The sequence below is a fragment of the Ovis canadensis genome, chromosome 12 (genome assembly GCF_042477335.2).
Source record: "Ovis canadensis isolate MfBH-ARS-UI-01 breed Bighorn chromosome 12, ARS-UI_OviCan_v2, whole genome shotgun sequence".
Lineage (NCBI taxonomy): Eukaryota > Metazoa > Chordata > Mammalia > Artiodactyla > Bovidae > Ovis > Ovis canadensis.
In genome coordinates this window covers 13,780,084-13,805,241 of record NC_091256.1, presented here as the reverse complement: position 1 = coordinate 13,805,241, position 25,158 = coordinate 13,780,084, and the positions used below count along the sequence as shown (strand labels likewise).

Here is a 25,158-nt window from a genome sequence, read left to right as displayed (position 1 = left end):
CTGCCTTCACACCCAGGGGGCAAGCCTGGCAGGACAGGGAGACAGGCTGAGGGGTCATCACCCCCCGAGCCCCCGGGAGCAGAACCCCTGCCCGTCATCGGCCATGTGAAGCGCTTTCCTGAGGCAGGGGGATGGTGTGAGGACAGCTCACCATCCACCCCGCTCGCAGAGCTTGCTTCCCGCGCAGCAAGTGTGGACAGTGCGATGTGGAGTGAAGGCCTGAGTAACGACTGCTCTGCTCACATCCAGAGTGTCCCCCAGAAATCCAGCTCACAGGCACACCTCCCTGCATTCCCTGCCCAGGCTCCGGGAATGCCCAGCGGCAAACAGGCAGGTGGGGGGTGAACGCCCGGGAAGGCGCCCCTGAGCTAGCTCCTCAGCCCCTGCCGGTCACCCTGTCCCTCTAACGAGAGCCCGCCCAGGCCTCCTGCCCGCACACCTCCTGCGGCCTGGGCCAGTGGAGAGCTGCCTGCCCTTCGGTTCAAACAGCACAGCTGGCACAGCTCAGGGCTACCTTTTCTTATCTGCAGAGAACACGTGTCTAGGGGCTTGACCTTCAACTGACCAGTAAGTGACTCAAGCATTGCTAATACCTTTGTGGCTTAAACATGTGGCAAAAGAGGCTTAAATAAGGTCTCTGAAGAACACAGTGCTGCTCCGGCCCAGGTGCCCTGGCCAGCAGCTGGAGGCTCCCAGCGGAGGCTGTGTCTGTGGCAGGCGGTCCACTCTGGGGGTCAGCTCCACTCTCCTAAAAGCAACTCTAGCTGCAGCAACAGCCGAAGGGCTATCCTTAGGCTCAAGATCTCTCTCTCTGAGGCTAGGTACCTTTGGTTTCAAAATGGAATAGGTGGGGAGGATGAAGGCAGAGCCCTGGGTCTCTGAGAACCGCAGGTCTTCGAGTGTCTCCATCTGGGGCACGTTTTGAGTGGCTGCTTCGGGCTCTGCTGGGACGCCTGCATAGGCTGCCCTGCTCTCGAGACAGGTGTCACTGGAGGCTTCAAGGCTTGCAGGGAGGGGCTGCGGAGCTGGGGACTGCAGGGACAGGTCAGAGCTGCGTAAGGCATACGGAGAGCCCTGCCAGGCCCAGCTCTGCAGCACCAGGTCCCGCGGTCCTGTGGGGGTTCCTGATCATGAACACCCTAAGGAACGGACACGCAGGCTCGGTCCTGGGGGTAGCTGCACCCCATGCACACACCATAAAACACCAGATTCACCGTCACACAGAGCCGACCGAGGAGAGGCTACCTGCCAGACAGGCAAGGGGAGTGCAGATCCACCCCCAGGCACACCAGCACAGTCTTTGCATCGTGCGGTCCATCTCCTGGGGGCAGCCCCAACCCTGGATGCTGGGGGCGTGGTCCTCTGCCCCACAGCCTGAGTCTCACTGATGAGGAGGAAGGCAGTCCAGCCCTTCCCTTCTCTCTCGAGGTGGGCACAGCTCCCCAGGGACCAGACGCCTGGCTTCCTTCTGCTTGAGGTACATGGTCACCGGAGCCGAAGTCCTTCATCTTGGTGCCCACTCCTGTTCCTCAGAGGCCTTCAGTCAGCACAGCTTTTGTCTTGGACGCTCCAGAGCAAGGGGCAGGGTGAGAGTGAGAAGCAAGAGGTAAGCCCACCCCCACAGCTGAACCAGAGCCAGGCGAGGAGGCCTGACCCCCTCTCCCTCCCTGCCAAAAATACTGTCGTTTCCCAGAAAGGCGCCAAGCCCAGCTCAGCAGCTGACAAGGTTGAGGTGGAGGGGTTGGGGGCCGGGGGAGGCGTGTGAAGAGAAAGGCATCCTTGGGAAATACATGGGCCCAGCAGCGGTTTGAATACTACAGCTCTTCGGCACGTTCGCTTACAGATCAATCCTTTTTGCTTATCTTTGCAGTTTCCTGGGGGAGAATCCGCCTATCGTTTCTTTTTTCAGGGACATTTCTTCAAAAGGAAAAGAAAATGGACATGTTGGGTCTGGAGGGGTAAGACTCACAGCAAAAACAGAGACAATGGAAGGGCTGTAACCAGCGGAAACCTGGTGAGTGTGTGTGGAGGTCGGGGCGGGCAGTGGGCGGAGGCCTGGGGTGACCGTGGGGCTGAGCGAGAGACCGGGGCTCCCTCCGGCGGAGCTGAGCCGAGGCAGCAGCTTGCCCACAGTGGGCACCGGGGAGTCACCGGGAGGGGGCTTGCGGCCGGCTGGGCGGTCACCGGCCCTCACAGCTCGGCAGCCTCTCATGCTGTCCTCCGTCCCTGAAGGTGGTGGCGGCTCTGGGGCAGGTCTGCAGCGGCTCTCTCCCCTCTCCCTTCCTGCTTGCAGAGTAGCGGTTGTGCCTGCAAGGCTCCGTTAGGCCAGAGAATAGATGGCGTTGACCGGAGACGTGGCCTCCGAGCTCTCGTTGCCTTCCGTCTCCTCCTTGTCCTTCTTGACCGTGTACTGGCCGATGAAGGAGCCGTCCTCGTTGAACTGGCCCTCGCCGCCCTCGCCATAGTCCACCAGGCTGTCGTCGCTCTCCTGCTGCTTGATGGTGCCGTCCAGGGACGTCTGGCTGCCCTGCAGGGGCTTGTTGTCCTCGTCACTGGACGAGGAGAGACAGAGGATCAGAGCCAGCCTACTCAGTGCCACCCAAACCCCAGCCGGAAGGGAGAGGGCCTCCAGCCTCTCGCTGCTCAGAGGACCGGACCCCAGGATGACCCAGACAGCCCTCACTTGCTGGCCTGTCTGGCCAGGTCTGCAGGGGAAGCTGAGGCCAAGAGAGGACACTTCTCTAAGGCAGAGGGGCAGGGTGGTGCTGGGCCAGGATACCAGCATGCACCCACACTCCTAGATGCCTGGGCGGGGGTTTTTTCTGTGAGGCCGGGCTGCTGGCTCTCTGGGATGGAAGCAGACAGAAGCAGCTAGACCCCCCCAGGAGGCAGAGGGAACTGCTTGTGGACCAGCAGGGACAGGAAGGGTCAAAGAAAGGGGTCAAGGATTCTGAGTTCTGGTCCCGTGTCCCTGCGGCTTTGGGAAAGCCCTTCCTTTTCACTGGGCCTTAGTCCTGCCATCAAGAAGGTCCATCTAGCTCTGACTCCGTGATCTGTGACTCTCTCTGGAAAGACTGCCCTTGGCAACGAGTGAGAGTCCGAGCCTGAGAGAGTCAAACCCCTCCCTGCCTCTCCTCTCCTCTTTCTTGGCGGTGTTACCCTCAGCTCTGGTTTATCCACAGAAAGGTGCTGGTTTCAGGGCAAGTGGAGGGAGGCGGGAGGGTGTGCGTATGAGACAGGAGGGCCGGCAATCAGAGACAAAACTAGCCAGGCGCGGAGGACTGTGCCCAGCTCCCTCGGAGGCCCTGCAGGCCCTGCCCTTAAGCTCCTCGCATGCAGAGAGAGCTGGTCATTACAGTGGCATCTGCCTGCTGGGGTGCCTGCTGTGCCCCTAGGGAGGGAGACACCCGGAGGGGGTGGGCATCTGCTCTGGCACCGCATCCCGTCCCCTGAGGCGGGGACCAGATGCTGCACTTCAGAGGAGAGCGAGGTCCCGGCAGGCAGGAACACAGCAGGCCTGGCAGGCTCAGCAGACACTCCGCAGCCCACTCCTCTGCCCCAGGCCACACCTAGCCATCCCTGGGCTTGTGGCAAACACTGGATTGTCACTAGAGTGGGAAGGGAGTTCTTGCCTCAGCACCGGGCACAGGCAGCTGCCAGGGGCGGGGAGGACTGTGAACCAGAGCAGAGGAGCTGGGCACCAGCAAGTGGGAAGCTAGCAGCCCATCCCTGCCGTGCCGAGCAAGATACCCCCGCCACACGCTGAGGGACAGTGGCCCTGTCTCCTGGCCTAACTGCGGGAGGGGCAGCTGAGAGGGAAGTGGGCCTCCAGCGTTATGTTATCTTTGTTCAGGGGGTGAAACTTCATGTTTTGAAAACCAGCAGATTCTAATGACCAAGCTCCTTAGCCCACTTGCCACTATTTCGCAGGCACCCTCCCCCGGGGCTCTCCACCCCTGCTGCAGGGCTGTGATGACTGTGTCTGTGTGATTCTTGTGAACTCCAGGCCCCCAAGCTACATGCAGGCACTCTGGACAGGCTGGCCCAGTGGGCGTGGAAGCGGTGGGAGAGGTCTTCACCGTGTCAGGTTCTTGTGGGGAAAGACCTACATCCGGGAAAGGACTGTGACCTCATGGTCTAGGCACCCGTTCGCCTCCCTTCCAGAAGACCTCTGAGGACCAGGCAGACAGACCAGGGAGAGAGAAGCAGAGAGAGCCCCACCAGAGAGGTGCTGGGCAGGGGGGTCCAGACGAGCAGGGCGAGCCCGCACCCCAGGCTGTCCTGCCCGGGAACCTGGCTTCTCCTTTAACATACTGATTTTCGCCCTTTCCAACTTCCGACTCTTGGACTCATCCAAGTGGGGCTCCAGGATGGATGCTGCAGGGGCCCCAGAGCCACAGCGAAGGGGTGTGCGTGTGCACACGTGCGTGTGCGCGTGTGTGCTGTGCAAGCCCGTGCCTGCACGCACCAGTATGTGTCTCTGGCCTCAGAGTCAGTGGGCCGGGGGTGGGAGTGGGGGGGAAGCAGACGTTTTCACCCAGCAACTGTGGTGTCTGGGAGGAGAGGTGCCCGAGGAAGCGGCTTCTCTGAGCACAGGTCCCTGGGCCCTGCCCTCACGCCGCCTCGGGGTGCACTGAGGGTCTGGGAGAGAAGGCCCAGGCTCTCTGGGACTCGTGGCCAGAGAAGGACCCTCGGCCCACGGGGAAGCTGGGCCCCACGAGGGGTGCTGAGGCCGTCAGGGAAGGGCCTCTCACACTTGCCCTTTGGGAGGCTTATGAGGATGCAGAGTGGACGGATAGACAGTCTATAAGGCGCAGACACTCCCCAGCCTGGGCCTTGATCCTCTCGTCTGGGACACGGGCGCCGGACCAAATGCCGTCCAAGGCCCATTCCAGGCTGCAGCCCAGAGGTGTCATTCTAGGTCCTGAGGGGAAGGCCCAGAACACCGCTCCCTTCATCCCTCACCCGGCTGAGTCTCAAACACAATACAACTTCCCCGTGTCGTCACCATTTTCAGGGCCGGGGTGGGGTACAGGCAGAGGGGAAGCTGAGAGCAGAGCTCATTTCACAGCAAGAGGGAGCCTGGGGCGCGCTTTCAGAGCAAAAAGGCGGAAACATACATACACACAGTGAACCTGAGTTGTGCAGCCGGATGAACAGAACGCTGTTCATCAAATGAGTGTGAGTGTGTTGGCGGTGCTCCCGCCACAGGCAGAGGTGATGGGAGGACATCCGCCTGGCGGCCTCTGAGCCCAGCTGTCAGCCCTGAGGGCAGGAAGGAAAACCCACCAGACAGGGGTGCTGAGCGTGAGCAGGAGTGAAGGGGACCGCGCACCTGTAATCGAAGGAGCCATCCTCTTCTTTGGGGTCTTCAGGGCCAAGGGGCACATCCTTCTTTTCTCGCACTTGGTCAGGAAGAGAAACAAAGACACAGAGGTGATGACCGGCCCCAAAGGAACAGCCGAAGACGCGGCCTCTGGGTTCAATACCTCTCCTTCTCAATACCGCACGACCCACGGCCTCTGGTTCTTGCCTCCCGCATTTAAGCAGGTTCCAAGCTAATTCCGCCGCCTCCTCGCCATCATCTCCACTGACCACTGAAATCTTCCCCAACCTGGCTCACCTCAGCCTCTCCATGAGGTCTCCCCCAAACACCTGGACGCTGTCCTTTCCTTGGCAACTTTCTTTTTGCCACACTGTGTGGCAGGCGAGATCTTAGTTCCCTGAACAGGGATCCAACCCATGCCTCCTGCACTCCTTAGCACGGAGTCCTAACCACTGGGTTGGCAGGGAATTCCTTGGCACCTTTCTTAATCCTGCTCTGTGTTACAATTACTTGTGCACATTTATGACGCCCATAATAGAATGCCAGTTCTTTCCTTGAGGGTGGGGCCTGTGTGTCTCTTCAAAGCTCCTAGGAGAGTGCCCTGGGCAGAGAGGACACGCTGCACATGCCTCTGGAATGGAAGGTGCTCCCCTAACTGGGACCCCACTTGTCTGCGTGACTCCCCTTTCCCACTCCGCCCCGTGAAGGGCCAGCCCTCCTCCCAGGCCCTGTCTGGTGCTGTGACCCTCCTACAGCACCAAGCACCAGGACTGGTACACCGCAGACACTTAGGTGAGTGACTGCTTCTTTTTGAGGACAAGGCGGGATAACCACCCCTGTTTTAGCGGAGGGAAGCTGAGGCCCGGACGATGTCACAGGACAATTAGCAACTAAACAAAGTGTAGAGTGGACACTGGAGCCCCTGTCTCACGGCTCCCGGTTCACTCATCCTCTGATGAAAGGAAAGGAGCTTAACTGTACGAAGAACTTCCTAAAATGGGCAGAGGAAGGTCCAGAGTTATCTGATCAGTTCTCAGGTGTCCCAGTTCCACCTGGAACAAGGAGTGAGATCAGAAAGGCCGCCCTTCCTCAGTCTTTCTTACAGAAGAAAAACAATCCCAACACAGCGCAACGAAGTGAAGGACTCGTTCACCAATGAGCACGCTAAGCGCTAAGTCGCTCAGTTGTGTCCAACTCTTTGCGACCCCGTGGACTGTAGCCCGCCAGGCTCCTCTGTCCATGGGGATTCTCCAGGCAAGAATACTGGAGTGGACTGCCATTTCCCTCTCCATCATTCACCAATAATGAAGTATAATTTCCTGCCTTTCCTGACTTGAAGGAGTCCGTCAAGGAGTCCTTTAGAATCCTAGGGTCTGAGAGCACGTGGGCCAGAGGACGGAAATAAAATAGAACCTCCTCTCTCTGGGCTGAGTTTTAGATTGTGGAGAAGGACTTGTTCACAGAGACAGGGAGGAGCCAGCACTTGGAGAGCTCAGGGTGCGTCTGGTGACGGCTCTGGGGGCAGGGAACAAGTTCACCCTGCAGTCCAGCCGGACGTCTGCTCTCAGGGTCATCCATTATCCTGTTTCCTGGCACCCTCCCCACCCCACCGCAGACAGATGGCTTTCTTGTCCCTGTTTGAAAAACAATCAATATTTCCAGAAACAAAAAAGCCAGAGGTCCTTGTCCTTGACCTTGGTTTGTCTGGGCTGGAGGATCTTGAGGCCACAGAAGTACCTCTCTGGGAATCAAATAAAAGCCCAAAGCCCTTTAAGGACTCGCGAGGGGTGGGGGTCCTCTCGGTGCAACCTACCCCCCAGCCTCTGCCTGCTCCTCATATAGGGCCGTCTGCCCTCCTGTTGAGGTATTGTGATTGCAACCCCGCCGCCGTGCTGAGCGCCCAGCTCCACGGCCTCTCTCATGTGTGTGCTTCTTCCGTCCAGACCTCTCCTCCCTCCAGCCTCTCTCTCTCATGGTTACAGAAAAGCATCTCTCCTTTCTCCTTCACTGGGATACAGGATCCTAATGAGATTCAGGCTGAAAAAAGCCAATTACTGAGCAGATGGGTGGTGAGTCCAGGGGAGGGAAGGTCACTCGTAATGGGAGCCAGGGTTCCTTCCATCCCCTCTCTGGCTGCTTGGACCGCTCCATCCCCCCATCTCAGGGGAGCTTAATTAACTCAAGTGCTTTCTGGCAACTCTACGGTGCACAGAACAGGCAAAAGGACCATTTGTCCCAGCCTGGGGAAGGGCTGTGCTTGCTGAGAGAATGGTGACTCACAGGACAGCCTGCTGGCCCTGTCCCTGAAGCCGGCTCCTTGGACACATCTTACCGGGGTACTTGCCACCGCGACTCCTCTTGATGAAACAGACGATGAGCAGGATCAGCACCAGCAGGGCGATGGCACACATGAGCCCGATGAACCAGCCCTGGGTGGCAATGTCCGCCTGGTTGTTGGTGTAGGCTGCGGGGGAGGGCCAGAGGCAAACACATGAGTGAACGGTTCGCAAGGTGGCAGGCAAGGAGCAGGGAGAATTCCAGCTATTTCATGGCCAGCTTCCTCCTGCAGCCTACTGCTACCACCCGGCGGCCCTCTGGCTCAAACCACCCCGCTACAGGGACGAAAAGGCGAGGGCCGGAGGTCAGGAAAGAGGCACCACCAAGGAAGGAGCAGAGGGAACAGAATAAGCAGCAGAAGGCTGAGCAGGCCCTCTGGGAAGAGGACGGTCCTAAGCTTGAGGCACTGGCATTCTTGCAAGCACAGTGGCTGGGCACAGCCTGGTGGGGAAGGAGGGAAGGCCAGCGATCGACTGTGACTCCCTGTGGATGAGCCGGGCTGAGCTGGCACGCTGCCCACCCAGGAAAGGGGGCCACGGTCACACGCACAACCCTGGAGGAACACCTTTGCAGGCCGGCACAGACACTGTGACAGAGACCTGTCCTAGCAGCCAGTCGGCCGTCCCCGAAGCGGGACCTGGGCGCGGTGCAGTCCAGGGTGCCCCGTGCTCCCTCGTGTCTTTCCAACGGCACTGCGGCTAGCAGCAAAGACGTCCCAGCGTGGGCACCTCAGATGGGCCCGTGGAGGGGCCGTGCCTTCAGTACACCCCACGCCACTCCACCACACGCAGAGACCCCTGTGACAGACGGCCCTTTGCCATCCCTGCCTAGACACGTGGAGGCCTGTCTCAAGGTGGGAGACCCCTTCATGACTCCAGGGGCAGGCTGCATGGGCCTGGAGACCGGAGGCACGTCTGATGGTGTCCTGGAGGACCCAGGACTGAGGGTAGAGATGGGAAGGGGTGGGACGCATAGGAGTCACCTGCCCTCTTCCTGTCTACGGACTGAAGAAGAAAAGACACAGCCTTCCATGGAAACCACGACTTGGAGGACAGGATCAGGGACAGAGGAGACCGCAGGGAACCCGGGGCAGGCAGAGCCAGTGGAGGAGCCTCTGGGAGACCCAGACTATGGTGGCAGCACTGGGAGCCACGCAGCCCGAGCTGAGGCTCCAGGCCTCCTAGGGAAGAAGCACAGCGGCAGAGACGCGACCCCAGGCTGGACCCCAGGCTCTGCGTCACACCATCGTGCGGGGCAGGTATCCAGGTGTGGCCTACTCTTGGCTCTTCATGGGCGGAGAAACTGTCTTTACCGTGTTCTCAGCATCCAGCCAAGGGTCTTGCACCAAGCTGGGTCTCAATAAACAATGAAGATTGATGAGCAAGACCTTTCCCTCTCTCTGCAGCCTGGCTGCCCAGGCAGTCCGGGCTGGAAAGTTCCATAAGAACACGGCCATTACCACGCTGATCCGGGTGCTGAGGGGGAAGTCCCAGCCCTGCGTCCACAGGCTACGTCCCACACAAGATCTGAGAGGTCTTCCCAGGCCCCACACAGGATCAGATTACCTCATTTCAACCTCCGGTGTTTCTCACTCCCATTAGGAAAAACTCCTCCATTCCCTGCCCTGACCCGCCGGGCTCCATCAGTCGCGTCTCCCACCACCCGGGCCGCTCCGGGCCCCCTGGCCGCCCCCACGCCTGCCTCAGGGGCCTCTGCATCTGCTGCCCTGAGATCTGATGAGACGGCGGCCTCATCCAATGTCGTCTCTTCAGAGAGGCCTTCCTGGACCTTCCCAGCTAAGACAAAACTCTCTTTCCCACCCAGCCACTCTATCTACAGGACTGCACTTGCCCTTTTCGTAGCACGTAAAGCAACTGGCTAGACTACTACTGCTCACAGCTTACACTTGTTTAAGCACTTCCTATGGGCTGACACAGCTCAAAGCACTTTCCCACATTTATCTAGTTTAAGCCTCACAACAGTCCCATAGGGTGGATTTGTTGTTCGGTCACGAAGTCGTGTCTGACTCTTTGCGACCCCGTGGACTGCAGCATGCCAGGCTTGCTCAAACTCGTATCCATTGAGACGGTGATGCTATCCAACCATCTTGTCCTCTGTCATCCCTTCCCCTCCTTAAGCAGCAGCAAGAACTGCAATCCCATGGCCTCCAGAATGAAAAGTACAATCATAGAAAACTAACCAAAATGATCACATGGATCACAGCCCTGTGTAACTCAATGAAGCCGTGAGCCATGCTGTGCAGAGCCACCCGAGATGGATGTTTCATGGTGGAGAGTTCTGACAAAACCTGATCCACTGGAGAAGGGAATGGCAAACCTCTTCACCAGCAGGAAAAGGCAAGAAGGTGCATTTGTACTATCACCCTATTTCATAGGTGAGGCAACCGATGTGCTGAGGTCAGTGATCGGCTCAGGGCCCTGGAACGGGTAAGTGGTAGAGTTGAGCTGTGGCCCCAGGCTATCTGGTTTGAGTCTGTGCTCTTCACGACTCCACTCAGAAGGTGAGCTCCTTGAAGGAGGGACTGTCGTCCCCGGGGCTGGGCCAGAGCCCGGAACACAGGGCACTCGGTTCTCATCTGCTCCTTGGCTTCGTCCCCTGGCCCACCCCCTCACCCTCTGGGCCTGATGGGGCTCTGCCTCCTGCAGGCTGCATGCTGCCCTCCCTTCCGTGCCACACCTGACCCAATCGCCCGCTGCGGCTCCCCTTGGCAGTTACTGCGCTCTCCTGCTCTTACAGTGAGCTTCGCTGGCGGAAGATGCAGACCAGGCCCGTCACAGACTCACGGAGTCATACTTCAGTGGGCCCTCCACGGCAGCGGCCCCTCTTCCGCTCCTCCCTGCTCCCCCTCTCCCTCCCGCTGATCCGACGTGACCCTCCCTCCCAGTCTGCGTCTTGGTGTCATGCTCACCTGCTCCACACTGGAGCGTCACAGCCTCTGCAGCCGGCTCCTTCCATACCCGGCTCCTTCCATACCCGAGAGGGCTCTCCTCTCTCCCCTCTGCAGGGACCCAACACCTCATCTCCTTGGTGGCTCCGTCCTGTAAGGATCTCTGAAAACTCCAGCATTTCTCAGTTTCTCCCCCCGTCCTGTCTCTCCCCTTTCTCTGTTAAACGCGCTGCAGCTCCCTGTTTTAAGGCATTTCTGAGGAGCCTGCCAGGCTTTTTGGCTCTCATGCGCACACTGTCCTCTTACAGGGAAATGCTCCAACCTTTCGCCATCATCGCCGATTCCTGCCAGCTCTTCTGTGCCCCACGTGCTGGCCTCCACGCCCGCTGTACTCCGTGCTCACCCACCACCACCAAGGGCGCCTTTCCCAGACTCACCACAGCACCCTGGACTCACTCTCACCTGTCCTCTGGCCGTGCCTTTCCAAACTCCTTTCATCTCCCCTTGTCCTTCCAGCCAGTTCCACACTGCAAGCCCGGGGCTTGCTCCCGACATCTCCCTGGCTCACCCATCTGCCCCTGCTGCCAGCACCTCACATCTCACCTCTAAGGGCGATCATTTGCTCCTTCCAAAGTGTTTCCCATAGTCACGTCACTACCCAGTTCTAAAGGGTTCCACTCAGTCTGTTCGTCAGACTCCAAGGATACAATGGTACATCATGCTGTTATGTTTTCAGAACACTTCAGTCAAGTCAGGTGCCCTGGTTGTCCCCTTCCGCACCCTCCCCACCCTGCCCCAGAGAGCCTGGACAGCCACCCTTCCCATCCTTCCCCTTTCCACGTTCAACCCCCTCCTTCCTGAATCTCCGATTCCTTCAGCTCACACCAGTCTCTTAACTCCAGTTTCAACCCCCTTTACTCCACATGATGCAATATTTAATTGCTCTGTTTCCTGGGTTCTGATGTCCAATGATATTACAAAGGCTGGAGACCTGGGGATCCTTTGAGCCCCCTTGTCCTTAGCATGATGCTGGTCACCCAACTAGTTGTCACCGACTACTTACTGACTAATGGCCAATTTAATCCTAATATAACTATGGAGGAGAAAATGGCAACCCACTCTAGCATCCTTGCCTGGGAAATCCCATAGACAGAGGAGCCTGGCAGGCTATAGTCCATGGGGTTGCAAGAGTTGGACATGACTTAGCAAATAAACCACCACCACCACTAAGGTTAACACGGGCTGTCTCTTTCATTTTTTCTTCATACCAGCCAAAGGGTCCCAAGGATGTTGGCTTCACCACATGCCACCTGGGCACTGGGATGAAGGAGTCACTTCAACTTATGTTTGAACGGTGGTTCCCATCTTTTGCAAAGAAGTTGGTCTGAATGTCTGCAGTGACCTGTTTGCTCCCCTATCTTGCTGACAGCTGTCTCCCATGAGACTCCTTCCTCCACAGAAGGTGGCCATAGGAGAAATTTACAAATTAAATATAGCTTTCCATTCCTGACACCACCATGCAAAGTTCAAATGTTACTTTCAGTCCTTACTGAAAAGATCAAAGAATTTTCTGTGAAGTTCAGACATACAAGGCTCTTCAAAACCAAGCAGATTTTGTAACTATGTTTGGTGATAGATGTTAACTAAACTTGTCCTGATAATCATTTTGCATAGGTCAAATGATTATGTTGTATGCCTAAAACTAATCAATGTCAATGATACACAATAACAAAGACACAAAAAACCCAGTGGGATCTGGGGTAAGGTGGGCTCAATCAGACTCCACCAAAATGATTTAGTTTCTCAAGAACCAAAAGAAAGTTAAGGACATAATCTCACTCACATGACTCCAAAGACCCTGAGAGGAGGCGGCATTTTTGCAGGGCTTCAGGGCAATTACATTTGTCTGCCAAGACCATTCTTAATCGATCCATTCAACATGTTTCCAGATCCCTAACGGTCACGGTAATAGCAACATCCCAAGATCAGTGAATATCTACATTTTCGACCTTTGTTGGAGCTAACAGAACCCCGGACAGCACCTGTTCACTGGGAACACACAGGTTCTAGTATCTCCTACTCTGGCCTAGAGGTCACAACCATTCTCTACAACCCTGCTCGGAAATGTGTAGTTTACTACAGGTCCCTTAGGCTCTTCACTCTAATCAAGAGGAAATTGGTTTGATCATTGGAGAGAGGCCAGTCACTCAAAGCAGGCAGAAAAACTATTTCAGAAATAGGGTGGATGAACAAATATGACAGGGACGGGCTTTCTTCAAATGCAGTTTGGTGTGGCTGCTCTCACTTACGCATCATTTTACACCTCTCCATCTTCACCTCACTCCATCCTGGGCTTCTCCCAGCTCAGCAAAAAGAGGCCGACCGCAGGTCCCCTAATGTCCCTCCTCGCACGTCCCTGAGGCCTAAGGCAGCTTGCTGTCTGTCTCGCTGGGCCCGTCAGCACCCCATCCAGCCTGCTCCAGGATGTGAGAGCTGAAAGGTCTCTTGGAATCCAGGGTTATGTGTTGGGGCCCCTCAGGCCTCTTTGGTTTCAAAAGCTTCCAGAAAGTGATTAACTTCTCATGTGGGATCTTTCTGGTGAGAATCAGGGAGCCTGTGAGCATTCCTTGTGGTTTTTTTTCCATTTCCTTCGTGAACCATTGTAACGTGTTTGAGTCTATGGACAGAAGCGATAGCCTGTGGTTGTCTAAAGACTGGTGGTTGGGCCCCAGGATGGTTATGAACTTGATGAGACCCAGGGACCTGGGAGATGATTGTGTGAACTTGGCTCTGGAGTCCACCCACTCCTTCGTGTATTTTCAGAGGATCTGGACACACACTCACAGGCATACACGAAGTTTAGAAAGTAAAAACAGTTTTCTTCTCTATGTGGTTTGCACATAGTCATTTCCAGCCAGCCCGTGAGGAAAGGGAGCTGTAAGTGCCCAGAGCGAGGGTCACGAGCCTGCCCTCTCCAGCTTGCATGGGGAGGAGGTGGGGACACATGCGGGCGCTGCAGGCCTCACACCCTGAAAGCAAGCTATGGGGTCAGCCTCTCCATAGCAACCACAGGAAAGGGGAAATGAACTTCTAAGTCAGTGTTCAGAAGGGCATCGCCAATCACTCTCACGGCTTTCCTTTGCACGGAATGCTGGGACTTCAGAGCAGACTGGGGCGTCCCTGAGGGCAGGGACTGGCCCCTTCCCCTCTGGCTCTTTCTCCCCAGCCCACACCCACAGCCCCTGGGCTCAGCACTGGGCAAAGTTAAGCTCTGCAAGCAGGCTGAGCCGGCTTTTGCTGCATTCCCTAGGATGGAACTCTCTCATCAGATCTCATCCTTGCTTTCTGCCCCTGGGCTGGACTCAAGTTTGTAACAAAGCAAAAGCAAACGCATGCACACGTGAGCAACAGCTCGGAGCCCTGACTGGGTCAGACAGAGTCCAGCCGCCTGCTTCAGTCAGTCAACTGCCCAGTCTCCGGGCCTGGCTCCCAGGATGGCCTGGCTACTTGCAGACTTCCTGTCCTAGCTGGCCTGGTGAGCCTCAAGCAGGCAGCAGGACTCAGACTCCCCGAGTCTTGATGGCATGGATAGGCATGGACATGCACGTGCGCAGAACAGGCAGAGACACAGGGAGGAGGCTGGGACACCCGGACCGCGAGGGACCAGGCTGGAAGGGGTGGCGGGAGGCATTACACACACGGGCTGAGACTCTCGAGACGCAAGCCACCAGGATCAGCCTCAAGCCAGGCACAGGGGGACACGTAAGTCCACGTTTGGAACTCCACATAAACCGTGGCGTGTGCTTTCCTTTGGCCTTGTGTCTAGCAACCTGCACCTGAGCAGGACGTGCCTGAGGGCAGGGATGGTCCTTTCTTCTCTGTCTCTTTCCCCAAACTCATCCTTTCCCCAGGGCTTAGCAAACAGGCCCCTTGGCCAGCTTGCCCAGCTGATTTTAAAGAGAGACACAAACAGACAAGCAAGTGCCCTCCAGACTGCCAGCCACCCTGACGAACAGATTTCTGAACCTTGTTAACTGAGCCCCAGTTTCCCTGTTGGTTTGGTACAAATGAAGAAGCTTCTCCATCCACAGCTGAAGGCTGGAAAGGTCCAGAGCTCTTCTAGGACTGGAAAGTTTCTCCTCCTCAGTGCAACAAAAGGCCAACTACTTTTAAGCCATGACAAATCTGGGGCAAAGGTAAGCTAAAACAAACTGAAGTGAGGTCGCTCAGTCGTGTCCGACTCTGCGACCCGTGGACGGTAGCCCACCAGGCTCCTCCGTCCACGGGATTCTCCAGGCAGGAATACTGGAGTGGGTTGCCATGTCCTTCTCCAGGGGATCTTCCTGACCCAGGGATCGAACCCAGGTCTCCCACATTGCAGGCAGACGCTTTAACCTCTGTGCCACCAGGGAAGCCCAAAAACAAAGCTCCAAACAATTCGGGTCACACCCTTTGGAGTTTTTAAACAACAGTTGACAGTGGCAAGGCAATGCCATACACGCTGATCCTTGGTTTGGTTCCTGGGAAGATTCCTGGGGTAAAGACCTGGTCTATCCCCTAACCCCACATGCAGGAAGCGAGCCTGTGTGAGGCCAGATCGCACTGCCCCGAGACCCCCACACAAAGACCATGTTTATGCTCACACCGAGCCCTCGTTTCCAGCACAGTGGAGGCTGGGGGGCTCCGCTGTCCTCAGGCTGCGTGGTGCCCCCTCATCCCCACAGGGTCGGGCGTGCACTTTCCTCTCTGGCGGCATGCACTTTTGGCTCATTCTGTCTTTCCGGTAGCTGCAGACTGACACGTAAGAAGAGCCGAGCCACGCCATGCAAGGTGAGGAACGGGAGGGTGAGTCTTCCTTCCCGGGAGGAGAGACAAGCGGGAAGCTGAGGATGAGCACGACATGCCCATGCTTGCCGGGGATGGCCAGGCCAGACCCCTCTCACCTGCACTGGTCATAAAGGTGATGACGGCACTGCTGATGCCCTCGTTGTCCCGGGAATAAACGCGCAACGTGTATGTCATCCCGGGATAGAGGTCTGTCAGCTGTACGGGCTGAGCCTGGGCCTTAACAGGGACAGTTTTTTTCGTATGATTGCCTGGGGAACAGAAACCTCAGTCAGCCTAAGGCTGGGCACGGGGAGCTGGAGAGGCAATACCTAGACGCCTGGGCACCTGCCAAAGGTGGAGGCACGGTGGGGGCGGCGGGGGCCAGGCCGTCCCGCAGGACACTGGCCCTCATGAGGCTTCCTGTGCTCGCCGCAGGCTGAGGCACTGAGCACACTAGGACCCGCTTCCTTAGGCTCTCAGGGTGTTAGCCAGCGCTCCGCTACCCTGCAGAGGGAAACTCAGCACCCCGCAGGGTGGCTCTACTCCTCAGGCCTCACTCCCGGCTTCCCCTCTCATTTCTCGCTGCATGAGCTCGCACTTCAGGAGAAGCGACAGCCTCGTTGTCTGGGGGGTGGGGTGAATGCTGGTCGTGGGAAGCGCTGGAAAACTATGACAAACTAGCAGTTCTGGGCTCTCCAACCACAGAGAACCGAGTTGGTTTTGTTCTCTCTCAGAGCTTCGGGCGCCCTTCCAGCACAAGTCTAACAGGCCAGCACGGCGGGTCTGAGCCCTCCGGAATGGGGCCTTCACCCAGCTACCCTGATCTCACTCCAGTCTCACAAATATCCAGTAAAGGAGCACCAGCTCAGCTCAAGCTAAGACATGTGACCCTGGATGGCGTCTCTGACCTGTGGGCAGCTGGCGTCCCTCTGTGAGCAAAGTACAGTTGGGGGTCCAACTGTCCAGGGGAGACCCTAAGAGTAAGGATCCTAAATTAAGGAACCCACACAGCAGCAAGAGTGAGCTCACTGGGGTACTGTCGAAACCCTTGTCCTGGGCAGGAAATGGACAGAGGGCCCTCAGCCAGGCCATGCCCCCGCTGCCGAGCAAGGCACCCCTGGACCGCCACTGATGGCGCAGAAACCCCTCTTCACCTCGAGCTTGCTCTGCCCACCCCTGCCGCCTGAGCACGCATCGACTTCATGAAGCCACAGTGGGGCGGCGGAAAGGCCTCCCTGAGCCCAGGGGCGCGCCCTGCGCCTCTCGAAGGGCATCCGTGCTACCCGCGGCAGCTGCTGCCGCACCCACACAGCAATGCTTACTGTCGATGTACTCAACCACAAAGTCAGTTCCCGGCCCGAAACTGTGCTTCCAGGTGATGTTGGCCCATTTACTGTTGGGGACCACAGTGACGTTCCAGATGGACTGCTCGTCGGGGGCTGGCGGGGGTTAGAAGAGGAGTTAGTGGTGAGGAGGGAGGAGGCACTGGAGACAGACAGACAGACACACACACGGGCAGCTAGGACAGGGTAAGTAGGAAGGGGCTGCACACAGGGCCTGACGGAGCTCCAAGCTGCAGCCTTGGCGGCCAGGCCAGAGGTCGCCATCCAGGCACGAGCAGGACAGTCCGGGGCCCTGCGTGTGAGGCAGAGCTGGAAACTGTGTGTCCACATAGGTGGGGGTGCGAATGAAAGAGTGGGTGTGGCCCAGGCCACCGGAGGCCCTAGCCAGGGTTCCTTCCCTTTTTAGGTCCCTTCTCACAGATTTCCACGGTGTAGTGAAAAGCCCTGTTAGCTAGGATGCAGACCTGGGTGGGGTGGGGGGCGAGGGGCCGGGGGGAAATGTGCCTCTTTCCCATCAGCTACAGACATTCTACAGAAAGGAAAAAGGCATCTTGAAAAGCCGGTCGAGAGAGAGATGAGATCTGCACAAAGGACAGGACCAAAGGAAAACCTTATTGCACTCCTGAAACTGGAGACGGAGAGCGGCAGCTTACACAGAGCCCTTGGGGTCATTCTTGGTCACCAAGACGCTGAACTCTGTGAAAAAGGGCCTCAGACTGTCTAACAGGACTTGGGCCTAAAACCCCAGGGCTCCGAGAAGAGACAGTACGAATCCTTCCTCTCCCTTTCACGGCACATAGAAGGTAACTCCTTCTTGACACCCAACATTCAGAGGCCCAGACACCAGCAGAATCCTGTTCTGTTGGTATCTTTGAGGCCTGATCTCCATGCAACACAGAAGACATTAATTACGTAGTTCCTATGAGCTGGGAGCTGCTTTATTAAAGCCATCACACAATCTGAAGCTATAGCCTGTGGACAGGAGAGTGGCAGGAATCTTCAAACACAATCATTTTCCCACATCCCAGCAGTCTAGTCTCTGTACCCCATTTCTCAGCAAAGATTTCACAGCGGAGTACTAGCACGAAGCCTTGTATCTCAAAGACTCTACCAGTGCGGCTCTTTTATTAGCACGCAAGGGGGCACTGTCACCAACTCACTTGTCAAAAATAAATGAAGAGAGTACATTGGTGATGCGTGCATTATCTATCTGACACGTGACTGAGTCTGCAGGGCTCGGGAAGTGATAAACGATCTCCTGGTCTTCACTCCAAAGCAGCGCCTTTTCTACTCCAACCTTGCTAGTTGCCGGTCGCCCCAGGTGAATGTGATTCGTTTTAGGCGAGGAGCAAGAAAGAGATTCCATTGATGGTGCCAGGCCTTCTCTGCGGGCGGGGCAGAAGGCAGGCTTCCTTACTGATCTGTCTACGGTTTCCACTGTATCGGCTGCTTTAAGTCAGCCCGAATCCCAGCTCCTTAGGAGCTCATGGCTCTTTCTAGTGGGAGTGAATTGTGATTGGTTATGGTCTAGGGACTTGACATTTTCCCTCCTCAGCTCTGGGCCCTGGAAATAAGCCCAAGGATTTGGGTTTAAACAGTTTGACTACCAACACAACCCTGGCCCAAGGCTGACTGTCTTAAAGGTAATGGAAATGGGGGCACTATTAGATAAGGTCAAGCAGTGGGAAACCAAATGATTTTTAGTGGGAGGTGGAGGAAGGCTCTGCCGTCTAGAAATACCAAGATGATGATCACTAAAAGATGAAAAGCTCAGAGAGAGGCAGCAATAAGGAAACCTATCCTGGACTATAACAACAAGAACTGAAGGGAAGCAGGGATTGTTCTGTCGACTCCTGAGATGTGAGACGTAAGGGCTATCCCTTGAGATCAAAAAAGGAGAGCCACAGGACAAAGTCCCATTTCACCCTGAAAAAAAAAGTAAACTTAGGAACAATCCTATCCTCAGTTGTAAGGCGTGATAAAGATGCACATTCCTTTTGGAAACCCTGGGCAGCAGAGCCGCTGCGCTGCGTGCAGGGACCGGGGATGTCGAGGGGGCCCCATAAGGACGAACTCGGAGGGCGGTGTGGGCCCTGCAGCATCTCAGGTGCAGCTACAACTCTGCGTGCACGTCCACAGGCTGGTCCTCTGTGGCATCAGGACCAACCCTTCCAAGAGCAAGGCCCACTCCCTGTCTTCATTCTCAGTACATCTCTCCTGCGAATTTGGAGCATCCACGTGGGACACAGAGGCCCACCTGAAGCCTCCCATGGCCCCAAAGAACACCCATCACCAAACTGCCAGGGGCAGCTCCTGATAGCCTAGCAGGTTTCTCCTTAGCCAACTTTTTCTTGCAGAGCAGGCTGTCTACATTTTCAATACTGCAGCTTTAAGCTAAATCAGTTTCCAAGGTCTGAGGAGCATCATGTCAGCTACACATTGCGTGTCTCACTTACAGCTCACACAACTCCACGTAACTGGATTAAAGAAAAGACTCACACGTGCATTAAGCCTCCGTTCTCACTCGGGTGCTGAGAGAACAGGGGAGGGGTGAGTGCAGCCCTGGCAGCTGGAGGGACGTGCCCAGGAGAGAGGGCGGCCTACGGCCCTGCAGCTGCCGGAGGAGCGTTCCGGGAGCTTCCTGCCCGCAGCCCTGCTGCCGCATCACGCTGGCTTGACAGTTGGTCTCTGGGCTCCACAAGCTGGAGGCCCTCCCCTCCACGGTAATAGGAGTGTTTGATGTCAGTTCTCAGAAGCACTGCTGGGTCCCCAAGGGGTCTCCGCGGGCTGGAAGTACAGAGCTTCCCGGCCTGGCTGCCTGATGCAGGAGCAGCACATTGTCTGGGCTCAGCAGGCCAGCCCTGGGATCGATCCTTCCCAGGGGCCCCTAGAAAGCCTGTGGTTTTCCCTCCGTGTGTATAATCTGGGGGTGTGGGGAATACGAGGGGAGAGAGCAACAAAGCACTCGCCAGCATTTCAGAACTCCTCGGCAGTACCATTTCCTGGAAGCTCTGACCTTATAAAAAAAAGCCTATAAACCTGCTTTTCCAGGAGAGGCTCAAGGGAGGCGCGGGATTCTGGGAACAGAGCCGCCTGGCTCGGCCAGCTACGCCCCCCTCCCCAGGCTCTGCCGCAAGGCTGGGGCAGCACGGCAAGGGCAGGAGGCCTTTGTAGTTGGCCAATGTCCGGCCCCTCTCCTTCCCCCCTCGCCCCCTCTGCAGTGCTCAGCCCTCAGCCGATCCCTCAGTATGTAGCTGGAGGCGGCCCTACTGTCTGGGCCCTGGAGTGCCTGCCTGCGTGGTGTAGCCCTCTGTTAAAGAACAAGGATCTGAGGTTAGGACAGGGTCTGAGTGGTGGAGACCCCCCAAAGAGTGGGGGCAGGGTGCCCTGTGCCTCGAGGCCACCAGCCTGAGAATCCAGTCTCCCCCCTCCTGCCTGGGGAGGCCTGCGGATGGAGGGGCAGGGGCATGGACGATGGGCAGTACCGGATTCCCGGATCTCAGTCCTGGTGGTGGCGGGACTCTCCGTGGTGGTGGTGGTGGTGGTGGTGGTGGAGGCGGAGGTGGCGGCAGTGGCTGTGGCTTCGGTGGTGGCGGTGGTGGTAGGAGAGACGGGTGGGACGGTGGGGACTGCTGTGGCTTCGGCGGTGGCGGCAGTGGCATCGGTACTGCTCACCGTGCCGGGCGCGCCCACCGTGGTCGGGGGCGACGTGGGAGGCGCTAAGGGGAAATGTAAAATAGTCGCGTCTGGTCGGTCTGGCTGTCCCAAGGCTGGACGCAGGGCCCCGCGTGCAAGGCAGGCAGCCCACGGGACAGATGGAGCTCAGTGACCGGAAGGCTCTCCAAGCAGGACAGATGGGTCAGGCAGGCACAGGGCCGCGGGAAGGGAAGAGAATGAAGCCTGAGTGTTTCATTTTCTTCTCACGGCCTATGTGGCTCAAAGCGCCCAGCATGCACCCAGCCAAGGGCAGTGACGACGAAGGCACATGGACTGAGTCCCTCAGACCCCAAGGGTGACATGGAGTCCCAGGCCAAGCGCCACCCAGCAGAGGCCAAGCAGCATCACTCGGGTCCAGGCCTGGGGCCTGGGCCTTGAGATGGGCAGCTGGCAGGGCCCTGTCTGCAGGAGCACCAGGAAGCCTGCCATTCCCAACCGTTCACTCCAAAATGACACTTCCGCCCACCTGCCTGAGTCCTAACACCACCCAAACCCAACGACAGAGAGAGAACCATCCCCACTCTGCAGGCAAGCCTTGTCCCGTGCTTGCTCTTCTCTGCCTCCACCGTCACCCCTTCCCCAGGCTCTCAGCTCGTATTTACTTCCTGCCTCTCTTTCCTTCTTCTCTGCCCAGGGATGGTCCTTCCTGCAATTACCCCAGTCCATCCTGGGGGCGACACAGGATGAGATGGTTGGGTGGCATCACTGACTCAATGGACATAAGTTTGAGCAAACTCAGGGAGATAGTGGAGGATAGGGAAGCCTGGCGTGCTGCAGTCCAGGGGGTCACAAAGAGTCGGACATAACTTAGCGATTAAACCACCACCACCACCCTGGCTTGTAGTAACTGCCTTTCTCTCTAGGACATTTGGGTCCTGGGCCCCACCTCCCCAGTCCACAGTAAATGCAGAAATCCCAAGATACGACTGAGGCACACGCGGGCTGCTTTTTTGCATAAATCTTCAGAGGGCTTCGCATCTGCCCTAACTCTTACTTTCTCATCTCCCATCCAAAGCTGCCCTTTGACAGGGGTGAGCCGTAGGGGGTTAGGTCTATCATGACAATGTTTCCACAGACCCTCTTTCTTTCTATAGAAGAGCTGTGGATGCTAACAAAGGGCTGACCTATTACTCTTTAGTTCCAGTACTGCTAATGCTGAGAAGAATGATGGGAAATCAAGAGAGCCAGGGATACCGCTCCTCCTTACCGTCTATCTCCTGTGATCTGACCAGCCTACTTTCCGCTAACAGGGCAGAACGTAGGGTATCACTCAGCTGTGTCTGACTCTTTGTGACCCCATGGACTGTAGTCTGCCAGGCTCCTCTGTACATGGAATTATCCAGGCCAGAATACTGGAGTGGGTAGCCTGTCCCTTCTCCAGGGTATCTTCCTGACCCAGGAATCAAACCAGCCTCTCCTGCATTGCAGGCGGATTCTTTACCAACTAAGCTATCAGGGAAGCCCTTAAGGCACAAATAGGTAACGCTAACTTCCAATGAAGAGAGATATCCTATCTTATCTCAAATCTCCAGAAGTTCAGGAAAATACTATCCACACTCCCCAGAAGAGGGCCGAAGCAAGAAAGAGACCAGAGAGAAAACTGCCAGAAAGCTTCTCTCAAGAATTAAGAGATCCTAAGCTTCTCAACAAGAGCCTGACCAACAAAAGCCCTTTTCATTCCCGTGGGCCTCCACGTTACAAGTCCCCCACAGAAAAGGAGTGACTGTTCCTGGGATCCCAGTTGCTTCCCTGTTTATAAGATCAGAGGCGTTACTGGGCCTGAGGGTGCTGATCACAGAGGTCACAGTGGGCAACTGACCATGCCCCATGCATTCCAGAGATTCCTGGACAAAGTCAGGACCAGATAGCACTACGTTCCCCAAACCCAGTCAACACGGACATCAGGAAGGTGGGCGTGAGGGGAAACATGTAGTGGGAAAAACTCTCCCTCTCACAGTGAGTACTCAAGGATGCATTTCAGGTGGCACAGGCCTGCAATGCAAGCCTGGTGTTTCAAGGATCAGCCAGCGGGAATTTTCTTATCCCACTCACCAAGACAGGCAACGAGACAGACGTGCACACACACGAATCTGAGACCCACAGGGCAAAGGCGAGCTCCTGCCTAGGCCTGGTACTGGCAGCTCTATGGCCATGGACACACATGGGCTTTTCCTGCTGTTCTGAGCTGCTGGAAGGAACCCTGAGAAGCTATTTTGTCCATCTGGACAGAACTACTCTGATTTGGCTCCTTATCAAGTGTGTTTTCTAATAATTTCAGAAGTCTCACCTTTGCTATGACTACTTAAAAGACATCATCAAGAAACTGACACTCGCTTTTAAGTTAAGTCACCCCCCTCTGTATAGTGTGGAGATGCGGGCTTCCCCCCATGTGCACAGTGGTTCTGCACTCCAGCCCCTGGAGACTACACACTCTCCTGTGGGCGCTGGGCCTCCCATGGGCAGGGACACAAGCTCAAGTGGACACAGGGCCGACTGGAGGCCCACATGCGTCCCCGGGCACTGCAGTGAGCAGCCCTAGAAACAGATGCAGAGAGGGCCAGAACAAGTCCGTCCTGGGCTCTGCTGGGCAGAGACAAGAACGAGAAATGAAGATGCTGCCACAGACTCAACCCCTCCCTCTCCGGTCCCTCCACCCAGTGTGGCTGGAGCAAGGGTTTTCTCTGATGATGGCTACTAGATGCTCTTCCTTCAGCTTGGCAGCAATAATCAGGCGTTAGTGAAAGGGGCCCAAGAGGAGCGGGAGGAAAGGAATTGCTTCCCAGGTGCCCTCCCAGAGGATGCCCAGCATTGCAGGTGCAGTAGCGGCGGCACCTTAGCTGGCCGCGGTCACAGCTGGTGAATCGGCACTCTCTGGCCCACTGCTAACAGTGTCGATTGTCCCAGGGATGGGCAGGGCCAGAGAGACTGGGAGGGCAGAAGCAAGAAGGCAAGGTTCTGAGGGAAGGGCTGGAAGTCAGTGGGTGAGCTGTCAAGAGCCGTGTGCAGGCAGGAGGGAAGGGCGGGCTTTCCAGGGGAAACAACCCAGTGTTCGGGTCTAAGGGGATTCAGATGACTTCAACCCCCGGGGCGGGGTTAGGGGAGCAGATAGATACCCTTATTTCCAGGCTACCCTGGGCGGGGGGGGTTTAGGCAGTGGGGCTTATAGGCAGAATGGCCCATGGGCTGGACAGACCCATCGCTGGGCTGGGATGCCATCTCCAACCACAGCAGAACCAATACGCTCACTGCTCAGCAGAGACCACCAGGCTGGAAACTAACTGAGTGACGGAGGGCCAGGGTGATAACCGAGAGTGACGGAGGGCCAGGGTGGCGGCCAAGAGTGATGGACGCCAGGGTGGCGGCCGAGAGTGACGGAGGGCCAGGGTGGACCTGGAGGCACAGGACCCCTCCCCGAAGTACTCAACCCAGTGTGCTAACACACTCTGGAAGACGCCCCAGCCAAGGCCAAGGGTTTTCCACCAGAGTTTTGGGTGATACCATGCAAGAAATGGAGAAAATTAAGAGACAACATGTCTCTTATTCATCTTTTGTTGCCCAGAACCTACCACAGAGCTGCCCAGCAAACGCTGGCAGATAAGAGCTGAGCCAAACACAAGGGCAGCAGTTCCCAGACATTCCAAGGTGGATGGCTCGGTCCAAAAGTGTCCACCTGGTGGACAGACTACCTTGGCCAAATACAGATGGCCAGAACAGATGGGCAGCAACCCTAAGAGACTGCAGACATGGGCGCAGGAGAGGGATCATCTTTCCTGGGTGAGAGGAACACATCAGTTTTGGGGAAAAACACCCACAATTGGCGAGAAAGAGAGAGAAGGGAGCAGCGGGCTAGGGTCCAGACCACGCCAACAATGGAGACCCTGGGCGCCGTCACTGGCGCCTTCAAGGCTGGGAACAGCCAGTGCTACTGGCACAGCTCATTTACCAAGAAACGCCCTGTGCCCTGCGGAAGCAGAGCCCAGGAAACACGTGACAGACAGACAGAAGTCCCGGCTCCCTCTGCACACCAGGGTGAGCTCGGATCCTTCTTAAATGAGGAGGAAGTGGGGGTTTGGAACTACACCCATCCCTCTCACACCTGCCACGTGAGAGGGGTATCACAGCCCGGCATGGATCCCACCGAGCAAAACAGGCTCTCTGCCACCAGACCCAGCTGCCTCGGGTCCCGGGTGCCAGCATGGGGAGGGGACTGTGAGCTGTTTGACCAGAGAGCTTCCAGGTGACCTGCGTGGCTCCCTCACTGCCTCTCTCCTTCCGCCTGCACTGAGTGGTTTCGGGGCCCTGGGGACCTGCTGGGCCAGCCCCAGGGGCGCCCATGCAAACTCGGATCAGGAAGTCAGGGCGACCCCCAGGCTGCATGGATGGCCCTCCCCCGGTCTCCAGGCCCAGGACCCCCCTCTGCCTCCCGTCCCAGCAGAGGCAGGGAGGCACTGGCCGTTGGGCTGGGTTATCTGAGGGTAGGAAGGAGGAGAGGGAAGCACGATGACCGCGCACCTCCCAGAGGTCTGGCTGACGGGACAAACGCAAACAGAGGACGCAGGGTGCGCAACAGAGACAGAGCCAGCCTAGCGCGCGGGGGCTGTGAGTGAGGATGCAGGGGATCAAGCCGGGGAGGCGGCGTCCTCCACGCAAGCCGGCCCTCCAGCTCCTCACCCCGCTCTCAGCCTCCCTGCTGCCTGAGG

General features: G+C 57.0%; 1 protein-coding gene across 3 annotated transcripts in view; it reads right to left on the bottom strand.

Moving 5' to 3' along the window:
• Positions 1-1,164: 1,164 nt before the first annotated feature.
• The window catches only part of NFASC (neurofascin), a 197,777-nt gene continuing 173,783 nt past the window's right edge, over positions 1,165-25,158 (bottom strand). For 2 of the 3 annotated variants that reach the window (XM_069544496.1, XM_069544497.1), the window contains exons 23-25: positions 7,659-7,790; positions 5,336-5,405; positions 1,165-2,552 (exon numbers count right to left, since the gene is read on the bottom strand). In XM_069544496.1, the coding sequence (XP_069400597.1) occupies positions 2,321-2,552; positions 5,336-5,405; positions 7,659-7,790 (434 nt within the window). In that variant the 3' untranslated portion in view covers positions 1,165-2,320. Of the gene's footprint in view, positions 2,553-5,335; positions 5,406-7,658; positions 7,791-15,514; positions 15,668-16,720; positions 16,838-20,226; positions 20,461-25,158 lie in introns of all 3 variants that reach the window. The other variant, XM_069544498.1, reaches the window with a different exon arrangement.